This window comes from Danio rerio, chromosome 17, assembly GCF_052040795.2.
Source record: "Danio rerio strain M-AB ecotype USA chromosome 17, GRCz13ab, whole genome shotgun sequence".
In the NCBI taxonomy this organism is placed as follows: Eukaryota; Metazoa; Chordata; class Actinopteri; order Cypriniformes; family Danionidae; genus Danio; species Danio rerio.
This window is the reverse complement of record NC_141037.1, coordinates 6,170,001-6,182,500: the sequence shown is the minus strand read 5'-3', so window position 1 is coordinate 6,182,500 and position 12,500 is coordinate 6,170,001. Positions and strand designations below refer to the sequence as shown.

At 38.8% G+C, this 12,500-nt stretch overlaps 2 protein-coding genes and 1 long non-coding RNA gene across 10 annotated transcripts in view; 2 read left to right on the top strand and 1 right to left on the bottom strand.

Moving 5' to 3' along the window:
* supt3h (SPT3 homolog, SAGA and STAGA complex component) overlaps window positions 1-11,194 on the top strand; it is a 267,732-nt gene extending 256,538 nt beyond the window's left edge. For 5 of the 6 annotated variants that reach the window (XM_087288936.1, XM_087288937.1, XM_087288938.1 and 2 more), the window contains one exon: window positions 10,766-11,194. In XM_087288936.1, coding sequence (XP_087145062.1) covers window positions 10,766-10,807 — 42 coding nt within the window. In that variant the 3' untranslated portion in view covers window positions 10,808-11,194. The remainder of the gene's footprint in view (window positions 1-10,765) is intronic. The other variant, NM_001002625.1, reaches the window with a different exon arrangement.
* Window positions 1-12,500, bottom strand: part of cdc5l (CDC5 cell division cycle 5-like (S. pombe)) — a 452,249-nt gene that overhangs the window by 337,480 nt on the left and 102,269 nt on the right. The window lies entirely within an intron of this gene.
* The window catches only part of LOC141378508 (uncharacterized), an 842,893-nt gene that overhangs the window by 807,941 nt on the left and 22,452 nt on the right, over window positions 1-12,500 (top strand). The gene's annotated exons all lie outside the window — the stretch shown is intronic.

The window sequence follows — 12,500 nt, the reverse complement described above, 5'->3', positions numbered from 1 at the left end:
TAGTCATATTATATTATGTTATATTGTATTATATCACATTAATTATATTATATTAATTATTATAATTATATTATATTAATTATTTTATATTATATTAATTATATAATTTATATTATATTATATTATATTATATTATATTATATTATATTATATTATATTATATTATATTATATTATATTATATTATTAACTGTTTCTAAAATGAAAATCCAATAACCAAAAGATACACTGACCAAGTGGGTCAATCAGGGTATCTTCCCTCCAATCCATTTTCGTTTCCAACCAAAAAAGGGAAAATTAACAAAACGTCTATTTTTCTGTTTTTCGTTTGCTCACAAAAAACGAAATAAAGAGATTTTGGACCGATTTAAAAAATTTTTTTTTCATTTAGGGTAGGAAAATGGATAAACGACTTTAAAATTTATTATGTAGGCGGTGCTGAAACACCAATATTCCTCTGATTGGTCAATGGCCGTTTTTCCTCATTTTCCTTTATTTTTTATTTTTTGAAAGCGAATATGGATTGGATGGAGGATACCCTGATTCCACTTGCATTTTTTGTTTTCAAATCATTTTTGAATTTTACTTTTGCATTTTTCACCATGAAAAAGAAAAACGCCTTATTTCAATATTAGTTTTTTAAAATTTAAAACGAAAATCAAAAACGGACCATTTCCATTTTATGACCAAAAGATACACCGACCATAATTAAGCAACAGATCATCTTTTCTCAATGATTTCTGAAGGATCATTCGAGACTGAAGACTGCAATAATAATGCTTTAAACTCAGCTTTAAATCAAAGCGAATTAATGAACAATAGAAATAATTTCACATATAAAACAGTGATTGCAAATATTTCAGAGTATTACTGTAGTTTTAAATGGAATAAATGCTGTCTAGCAGAGCATAAGTGACTTCTTTTGTTATCAATCCTTTGACCGGTACTGCATTTAGTATTTATTTAGATTGATTTGATGTATCTGAATAACAGTACGGGAGGTTGAATGTGTGCTGTTTCCCGCTTGAGAAGTATAAATAATTAGCAGACGGGAGGACAGCTCTCATGTGCGAATAATATATTCCACGCAGGAAGGAACTCTTCCCTCAGATATATCTCCATCGCTTCCCGTTCGGCATGTACATTATATACATATATCAGGGTGGATTTCGTGCCTATTTGTTTTTCAGGATCTTTAGGGAACCCCTCTCTCTCGGCTTCCTCAAGGATGTGTGTTTTTATGTTGGAAACTAAGCCTGCCATGTTGTGCAATGGAGAATGTAACTGAGATTCTGCTGTGCTGAGGGAGGGAAAAAATCCAGCATTTAATAAAGCGCCATTCATGCTCGATCTGACAAACTGAGTGAAGGAGAATCAAAGTCCACTGATAAACTGACTTAAAATAACTTTGAACACTGCGCTCTCCTATGGATTTGAAAATGCTTGTTTAAATCTGACATTCATTTCAGAAAGGGTTTCAATTTAAGGCTTTTCAGCAGGGTGTGGGTTATTTAAATGCTGTGGCAGATGTCTGCTAACGATGCACCTGTGTTCAGTTTCACGTGTTTTCCAAATGCAATCCCAAAGTCAGCCAGAAGTTGATGTCAACCGATGTCGGCCATAGCTCAGCCTTGCTAGGCTCTTGTGTGTTTTTTGTTAACTGGCCCACATACTGCAAAAGGAGCTGTGAGCCAGAAGAAAATTCCCGCCTTTTCTGAATGTATGGCAAAACATATATGGTAATAATCTGGCCCATATCTGTTCAGCCATGCCATACCTCAGCCACATGTGCCATCTATCACCCACATTCGGCCCAAATGTTCTTGCTATCTGGGTATCTAGGGTATTTGTATGCAGTTTCTAGAGTATTGTAATCTTCAGTATGGTTGATAGGGAGTGGTAGATCAGAAGATATCAAATTGATGTTTTACCCCAATGCGTTGGGATGTTGCAGTTTGTTTGTAAATGAAAATCGGCTTAATGTCAGAACCCAATGTCAGGCCTTTGTCAATAGCCCCTTTCACACATACAGACCTTTCCGGAAAATTGCCGGCAATTTTCCGGAAAGGTTGTATGTGTGAACAGGTCCTTTTTGAAAATACCGGTAAATTCGTTCTGGCTATTTTCCGGAAAGAGAAGTTGTAACATTACCGGCAATTTGCCGGAATGCTGCGCTGTGTGAACGCAGAAGGAAGATTCCCGTAATAAGCGCGTGCACGTCTAGAACGTGCTGACGTGAGACGTCTGCTTTAGCCAATCACAACAGTCAGACGCATTTACGTCCGCGCGGTTTGTGAGAATAAAAACCTTTGAATATTTTTCCAGACACATTTAGCTGCTAGAAGTTAGTCAGATAACGTTTATATGTTCTTCTTTATGTCAACTGTGTAAATAATCATCGATGACATGCTTATGATAAGCCGTTGTTTGTTTACCTTTAAGCTTTGCGTGTGCCTGTGAAACAGCCTGTGAGCGCCTGCACACGCACATATTATGAACATCTCGACATGCGAAAGTGATCCTGCGAAAGTTGTTCACAATATTGATCATCCACAGAGTTTGTAATTTAGTCAAATGTTTACAAATACAAGCGCAGCCGTTTAAAGCTCATTTGTGGTGAATGATGTCAGAATTTACCGGTATTTTGGAATGGATGTGTGAATGCTCTTTTCCGGAAAAATTCCGTAACGTCCTCGCCTGTGTGAACAGCACTTTTCTGTAAATACCGGTAAAGTCGTTCCGTAAATTTTCCGGATATTTACCGGTATCACTGTGTGAAAGGGGGTAATGTCAGACTGAGCACACTGTAAAACATCTAAAATGTTGTTTTGGTCATTCTAAATGCCCTCAAGAGCCCAAATTGTGTTTTTTAAAAAATGCCTTTCCATGTATTGTGTAACAGCTCTAAGTGAAGTGAAATATCCAGCTAAGGCTTCAATCTGGAGAGCCACCTTCCTGCAGATTTCAGTTGCTACCCTTATTAAACACACCTGCCTGTAATTATCACGTGGTGTTCAGGTCCTAATTAATTGGTTCAGGTGTGTTTGTTCAGGATTGCAACTGAAATCCGCAGGAAGGTGGCTCTCCAGGAACAGGGTTGGCCACCCCTGATCTAAACCCTCCCGTTTTTGCAGAAATGTTCCCGTATTTTACCATTCTATTCCACTTTCTTTACATTTAAGCTGTGCATCGATCGTCGCCTATTATATGCAACCTCTGAACCAGTAAAGTATAAGTGCTGACAGACGCGCTCCGTACAATAAACTGATCCCAGATCAGCCTCTGTACATGCCATTTACAGAGGAGCAAAAGTGCAGGATACTTTTTATATTCGGGTGTGTTTAAACCAAGCGGCAACCTCCCGCTCTCTCTCAGGAAGCCAATACGGAAGTAACTAAAACTGCAATTCATCCAAAATTCCGCTAGTCCTGGCCGCTCCTGGCTCCAAAACAGAGCAAATTTCAATTGAGCCCACTGTTAGAATGGCCAACTTTACAGCAGAAAAAAAAGGTGTTTACAGCCTGGTACAAAAAAAGGTTTTGGTTAATACAGCTAATATTACCCTTCATGACAACTGTGAGGGGGTGAATTTTTTATAACTCATCCGTTTCCTTTATATTAAGTTATATTAAGTTTGCATAATTAAGGGAGTGGTCACTTGATTGACAGCTAGGTCTCGTTGGTCGCCGTCACGTGACCTCAGCTGAATCCTACAGATTAGCCACTGAACTCGGCTTATTTATCGTATTTCTGTGTTGTTTTATGTGGCTTTACACAGTCAACTGTCTTTTGGACTTGTTTCCTACAATTATTTGATGGAATGTCATGCTGAGTGCACTTAATTGTGCTCACAAACCATTCACGTGGCCTCCGTTTCCCATGTGAGTAAAGTTATATACTTATATACCATCTCTATACATGTATTTGTTTTATTTAAGATCATTTATCGTTTAAATTTATATTTAGAGCTGTAATGCACTCCAGAATCTGTCAGATTGATTTGCTGTAGGCTCTAGAACAGTCATCTGAAGGGTTGTCATACAGTGTTATGCTGGATTTCATCAATAGTCTTGCATTTACTAACACAGACTATATTTTAAGTGTTTGGAAGTAATTCACGTTTTCCTCCTGTTGAGAAACGTCATAAGACCAATGTTTAGTGGCTCAATGTATTACAGCAGTGTTTTTAAAAGACTAAACACTTTATTGATATAGTATACAACCAAGCACAAGTGGTCAGAACACAAACGAGTCACAGGTGATAAAAGTATTAAGCGTTCTCCCAAAGTAAACCAGGTGTCTGAACCGGGTCCAAGCAAACTGTCAGCAGGTGTCTGTAGTTCTGCTCACTCTCCGCCTCTTTGCCCTTGTTTGGTATCCCGCCGTGGGTGTGATGACGCACGAACAAAATGGCGACGGTTGGCCGCGCCTACTTGTGGCTTCTTTTGCGCTCTTTAGAAACCTATGGGTGACGTCACGGATACTACGTCCATATATTTTACAGTCTATGGTTTAAACAGGCAGACAAACACACTGAATAACATGTAAACATCTCCGTCCTGCATGTTTTATTTTAAACGGCTAATTTTCTCTTAAATGAGCACAAACAGTTTCTAAAGTAGTCAAATGCTTTCATTATAGATCTGTGCATTCTTACAGAGACACCACTGTTATCAAACAGAACAAAACTTGAGATTCAGAAACCGAAATACTTCTATACATCCGATTTAAAACCCGCTTTAGGTTCGATCATGTCCAGCTCTTTTTCCTCCCCGCTACTAGCAGCACACTCCATTTCCGCATTACTGGATCTGAATATAGACCGCAAAGAATGATGGCCACACCTGGGCTGTTCGCTTCATTCGCCTGAGCAAACTTTTCACAAAAGACCTATAGTTTTATTAAGTCATGCGACTAAGGTAATATCGAAAAAAATTGCTATTGCGGTACTACGGTATTTACAATACCGTTATATCCCTACTAGCGACATAAAAAAAGTCCACCGCATTCCTTTTTTTCTTGTCAACAAGAAGGTGGCGTGGTGCACCTCATGTTTTTGGAATGTAAATGCGCATTCGGTGTGATCAGCCCCTTAGGTTGTAGTCTTTAAAAACAGCAATACTTTCTTGGCATATCAGACCAACTGCTTTCTGTCAGATATTCGTGAAGAAGTATTTTGTTGTCCATTCTTCCTTAAAGCCATGAAATTTTTAAAGGTCGAGTGCATTTCAATATCCGGGAGTATGTTCTAATTCTACTGGTTGCGCTAACTGTATCGCGTGCAATACTGCCATCAAATGGCATTCACTTGTAATTGCATCATTCATTCATTCATTTTCTTGTCGGCTTAGTCTCTTTATTTATCCGGGGTCACCACAGCGGATTGAACCGCCAACTTATCCAACACGTTTTTACACAGCGGATGCCCTTCCAGCCGCATCCCATCTCTGGGAAACATCCACACAATCTCATTCACACACACACTCATACACTAAGGACAATTTGGCCTACTCAATTCACCTAAACCGCATGTCTTTGGACTGTGGGGGAAACTGGATCACCCGTAGGAAACCCACGCGAACGCAGGGAGAACATGCAAACTCCATACAGAAACGCCAACTGACCCAGCTGAAGCTCGAACCAGCTACCTTCTTGCTGTGAGGGGACAGCACTACCCACTGCGCCACTGCTTCATCGTAATTGCATCATTAATTTACTAATTCTGAAGCCATACCGTTACTCAGAAGCAGCATTTTAAAAAGTCCCCTGCGAGCCGGATGAAAGTGTTCAGCGGGTCGCATATGGCCCACGGGCCAAAGTTTGCTCACCTCTGCATTAAACTATAGAATGATTTCAGAACATTTGGGATGTAGTAGGCCTACATGACAACTTTCTAACACCTTATAATAAGCTGCCTTCATGACTTAGTTGGCTCATAAACACAGAATATAGGAGGGGTTCTCAACTGCTTTGGCCATGGGACTCACATTTTTACATGGTCATCAAGTCGCGACCCAAATTTTTAGGAACTACAATACAATTTTAGAAATTAAAATTCATTTGTATTTATTTGTTAACATACGCAAGTAGTGACAAAAAAAAATCATAAGAAAATCACCAAGACTTACAAATAAACAATACTTTATTGCTGTCATTTAACAAAATGTATCAAATTATTGAAATATTACAGAGTAAAAACAACAAATACTGTAAACAGTGGTTAGGGTAAGAAAAGGTTCAGTTACCATCAACTAAACTGAACTGTTAATAAATATGTTGTTTGGTTTCTAAATGTCGTTTTTATTTAGAAGGTTTCGTGCTCTCTTGTGAGAGCTCCTCGCTACTTACGACACACTGAGGCTTTAAGTCTTTTTTGCCGTCGATTTATGTAAATCCATACTTTACATATTCAGGGTCGTACTTGCGCTTCGACATATTTGTTGCTATAATTAAATGAAATTTCACATGTGAAACAGCATAGTTGTATAGTTGCACGCATTTCAAAATAAAAGTCAAAATAAGTTAAAAATGTAACTTTTTTTCTTTTTTTGGCCACACACTCCGAGACCCACTGAAAATGTTACCAGTTGGGAATCGGATATGGATCAGAACCTGCTGGCTGATACCTGATCCAGCAAAGATATGCTGTATTGAACCAATGCCTGGTTCAAATATTGGGATCGGTGCATTCCTAGTTTTCAAAATGCTGTATTTTCAGTGCCTGCAAATTCCTGGGTAGTGTGAATGGAAGGCGTAACCGTAGCAAACTGTATACACTTAACAACTACAACGTATTTGTGTAAACGGGCCTAAGAAAGCGAATTGGGATGCAGCAATGCTTTGCTGGTTGTTAGGGCGTTCCCACATCCACTGTACAGATGCAGGTGTAAGTGTTTCAGGGGTAGGATCAGATGTTCTCCAGCTCCTGATTAGCAATCTGCTCTCCACTGTGCTGATCCTGTAATTGGACAGAGAGATAATGACCTGAAGAAACAGAAGTCGCCAGCAAATCAAGCCTGGACCTTTGAGCCTGAATCTAGCTTTATAAGTTCCAGCTTGTCCGATGTGGAAGGGGAGCTTTCACAATATCCTTTCTTTTTTGTATGTGTTTTTTTTTCTTCTCCAGACAGTTCATGTTTCTGGGCCTGTATCTAGTTTGAGTCGTCTGTTTTCCTCCGTAGCGTCTGGGATCTGTCTCCATTTCGCTTGTGTGTCCCGTTTAAAACGGCAGACAAATGAAGAGAGTTCGCCGTAATACCAATGCAAAAAAACACACGCATCAAAAAACAAATTGTATCGCATGGAGGACGCAGCCAAACGGCGCACATCTGGTTCACATTCTCCATTTCTTTTATGACAAGGAAATTCAATGACATATATAACAATCTACCACCCTGAATGGGTTTGGATTTCGTCGGCCTCTTCCTTTTTTTTTACCCACAGTGCATTGCTGGTTTCTCTTGTTTTGCTGCCTGTGGTTGAATAATGGTAATGAATGGCACTATAACAGGCTGTCAGAGGAGTTTCAGCGTCGCCCTTCATAAAGACACTTGTTATTTTTATACGTAGCCCGTGACTGTGTTCGCCGTTCGCTTCGGGGTTGTGGTGACCTGATGGTTTTGTTCCTAAAAACACAGATCTGTGTTGGCAGAAGAGTCGTGTTCGTGAGTAATTAACATTATATTTGTGTTTGACCACTTATTACTGTGCTTATGGGAGTTCAGATGACTGATGATGTACAGTATGATGGTTACACAACTGAGCGCGTGTGTGTCAATTACAAACAGTGACGTCTGAGATGATGATGGAAAGGAAGAGTTCTTCAGAAATCTCGAGGGTTTTGATTGAATGGCTCTCCTTGGCTTGCTTTTGGTTAAGTCCCTTTATTCAGGGGTTGCCACAGTGGAATGAACCACCAACTTATCCAGCATATGATTTAAGCAGTGGATGCCCTTTCAGCTGTAACCCAGTACTGGAAAACACCTAAACACTCTTACATTCACACACATACACTACAGCCAATTTACCTCACCTAATTCACCTATAGCCAGTGTTAGGGAGGTTACTTTGGAAATGTAATTACAGATTACAAATAACCATATTTAAAATGTAATAAGGAGTGTACCTTTACACTATAAAAGTACACTTTATAAAAGTAAAGGTACTGATTACATCTGATTACTTTTTGATTACTTTTACATTTCTAATGGATATTTTCGACTAAATCATTTTCAAGCATATATACCAAGCTGGTGTGACCTTAAAGACCTTACAAATCTTTCATCACTTGAATTAAGATTATATTCATTTGATTTTAAATTACAGCCACCACAAAACCAGACCTTATAACACAACATTTTTTTTACTGTTGTTACAAAATCAACATTTTAGTTCCTGTTTAGGATGCAGGATGATTTTTGTGGCATTTGCAATAGAAATTCCTTTAAGTTATTTCTGCAATTTTCATTTTTAAATCAAAGCAACTTTTTCAAGATTTAATATTAATATTATGGTTCTTCTGAGTGTGATAGTTTAGGTTAAGTTCAAAACACAGTTCAGATTTGTTTATTATAATGTGTTAAAAAGTGTCATTTCGGGGGCGTGTACACAGCTCGCTGTTTTAGGGGCGTGTTGCTTCATTAGTTTCGACTTCCCGCCCAATGAAACAAGGGGGCGGAGCCAAGAGCTCCCCCGCTCTGGGTTTGGCAGCAGACAGGCAGACAGAGAGAAGCTACATGAGTGAGAGGATCAGCATTCAGCAGTACATGTACGACTCGGACACAGACCAAACAGAGAGTACAAAATCCTTTGTGTCTTTGTATAGTTTTACAGCCAATTGTGTGCTAGTTTCAAGTTCCAAGCTTGTACACTGAGACTAATAATCAAGCACACTGAATTAACTTTGACTGAGGCACCAGAGCCGCGACACGGCACACTCAGACACGCACATTTGCATGTTATTTAAAATGAAACTATTCAGATGGAGCTCTGTGACGCGGCAGAAATATAAAGTGTCCTGAGTGGTGGCTGGGTGCTGCGGACTGCCGCCGACTTGAAGCGCCATGTGTGTACCCTAATAGAAATTTATGTTTAGAATTCTTAAATGTATCGCACTGTGTAGCGCCGAGCGGTGCTTCTGGTGTGCGATCTGCAGGCAAGTTTGTTCATTTATTTCCAATGGAGGGACGCCCACGAGGCAACACGCTCGCACTTTCCAGCTGCACCTAGTTAAGATCACAGGGAGCTTCTGTAAATGCAAGAAATGCAAACGGCTGAAGTTTAAGGTTGACGCAATGAAAGGTCATGTTTGCAAACCCACCTAAAGTTACAAACAATGGCTCCGATGAGAGCGATCATGGTGAATGTTGATCTTGTGATGAGCCCAATGAGCCTTACATCAAAAAAATCGAGTAAGGGTGTACTTTTAGTGACATCGCTTTGACTCACACTGAAAATGGCGGACGTAAAAACAACAAACTGAGGATATGGTAATGCACCTATCAATCAATTTTGGTGGGCAGAGGGACTACACTCCTACGTCAAGTTGCGGTCGACCTAAAAAACGCTCCAATTTTTCCACCGTTTTTATGTTGTTAAATTAAAAAAAAAAAGGGACTGTGTGTGTGTATATCACACAAATATGACGGTCTATACAATGTACCTACACACATGTCTGTCCAAGCAGCTTAAAAAAGTAGATTGTTCACTATAGGTGCGCTTTAACATTTTCATAAGTAACTGTAATTTAATTACACATTTTTTCTCAGTAACTGTAACGAATTACAGTCACATTTATTTTGTTTAATTTTAACTTAATTTTAATTAAATTACGTAACGCCGTTACATGTAACAAGTTACTCCCCAACACTGATTAGGGTTGAGTTTTCATAAATGAATCCTTTTTTATTGCCAATATGTGAACAGCTTGGACAAAAAGTCGGTGTGAAATCAATTCATTCATGCATTTTCCTTCAGCTTAGTCCCTTTATTTACTATTCCAGCATATGCTTCACACAGTGGAAGCCCTTTCAGTTGCAACCCAGTACTGGAAAACACCCATACACTCTTACGTTTACACACATACACTACGGCCAGTTTACCTTACCCAATTCACCTATACTGCATGTCTTTGGACTGTGGGGGAAACCGGAGCACCCGGAGGAAACCCACGGCAACACGGTAAGAACATGCAAACTCCACACGGAAAAGTCAACTGACCCAGCCGGAACTCAAACCAGTAACCTTCCTGCTGTAAGCAACAGTGCTAACCAGTGTAATTTGAGAATTTTACTGAAAACAAACAGGAAGTGCATTTTCAGATTTCAATTTTAGATTACAAGGACACACTTAGTTTTGTTTTGTTTTGTTTTTTGTTTGTTTTTTTTGTTCTTAATGACAATCACAGATGAATTGTTCAGCACAAAACTAGCAATGTGAGCTAACAAAATCAACATGGTTAGTTTGATATCATGTGTACTTTAACTGGCTTTGTGCACCCTCACAATCACCCCTGTGACGTCTTTAAAGTGAAGTGATGCACAAATCAGAGCGTTGTTTCCCTAAATGCATTCACAAACTACTTGTTAACCGCATTTGTTGTGTATCTGCGATTGTAATAGCTGAGGACGGTGTCTTGTAACACACAGAAATAGCCTCCGTTAAACTTTAAAGAAAGCGGCTGCACATTCCAGGCCGTGTCGTCTGTGAAAGCGGAAAACAAGAGTCTGTGGAGTTAATTCACAACACATTTCTCTTCTCTCTGACAGAGCGTCTACCGCAGGAACGGCATGACTTTCCTGGCCTGCTGAGGTCAATGAGAGAGCTGGACTCAACACTGCAGGACGACTGCGCTCAGTGTGTTTGTGTGTCAGTCTGTGTTTACAGCTCACATCAACCTGAATCACACACTTTTTTTTTCATTTTGTGTTCATTCTAGATTGATGTAATACTCTAGTAGGAGTTTCCTCTTTTGTAAACCGCTTTAATTTCCTACTTTTAGTCAGTTTTGATATGTTTTGCATTAGAATTGTGTCTTTTGTTGATGATGTGTAGAAGTAGTTCCTGCTGTTGTGTAATGGAAACCATCTTGATTTTGGTAACACTTTACAAATGTAATTTTGTATTGAGTTTGTTCAATTTCGTTCACATTTTTATATGGAAAATCTTTAAATAAAAATATGCTCTGTTCAAACTTACTTCTAGACACTTTTAATATATATTATATATTGTGTGTTTGTGTGTCTGTCTGTCTGTGTGTGTTTACACATCACATAAACCTGAATCACGCAAGCTCTGTGATTGGTCAGCTTGGTAGCTGTGCTGCGTGTGGTCTAGCTAATTTGGTTCTTCAAACAAGTTTGCGAATCAGATTTAAATGTCTAGATGAACTGATCTGAGATCGCTGTGCGTGTTGTGAAAGACTGATCTAAAATAAAAATAAAATCTAATATAAATATTATATATATAATAGTAAATATATATATTTTATAATATAAAATCCCTTTTCAATATTTACAATGATTATGCTCAAAACAAGGAAAAGGATCAGCCGCTAAGAAACGGAAAAGTAGAAGTCGTCAGTAAACAGTGTGAGGACCAGTGTTGGGGAGTAACGGAATACATGTACCGGCCGTACGTATTTAGAATACTATTCATGAGTAACTGTATTCCATTACAGTTACTAATTTTAAACAGGGTATTTAGAATACAGTTTGTTATGGCTCAGTATCTGTGCCGGTGTTTGTTTGTATTTTTTTTCTCTCTCCCTCCTTCTCTACCTATCATTTTCTTTAGGTCCGCCCAGCTCATTTCCCTATTGGCTAAGCAAGATGCCAGTCATCATTACCGTTTGCGATGACATCATCATTGTCCAATCACAAGCAGACTTCCCCACTTAAAAAGGAAGCAGGTGCAGTCGAAAGCTAGTTTGCTTTTTGCTTGCTCATTGTTTTGTGTTTGCTATGTTGGTTGACTGTGTGTTTTGCTGGATGGCTGGATTATGTGACCGTTTCTTGTGCTATGCGTGTTATAATCATTTGTGCTGAAATCGATCTTTAAAAGTGTTCTAATTGTGTTTTCTCTCTGATTACCAGATATACGAGATCCATGGGATTCGAGTAACAGGGTAGATGTCACGTGACCTACATGTTGCTACACGTGGGAGATACCAATGTGTTTACACACTAGTTTAGAAGTGTGCGCCACTAATTGTAAGTTTTGTTTACGTTTGCGTTTAGAAGTGTAGTTTAGATAGGGCGAGAAAACGCTGAAGACTTTTCTTTCTCTTTCTTTTATTAGGTAGTATAGAGATTGAGGGTTCTAGTTAGAGTTGTGTTTTGTTATATTATTTTCTTTTCTTTGGCGCCACTTTTGTTCCTCCTCCCCTTTATTACAACCATTTATTTATTCTTGTTTTCTTTATTTTATATATTCTTTTTTTCAGTTATCCACTTTGTAAATAAACACTTAATTTGGTTGTTTGTCTGCTCTATTGCCGCCACC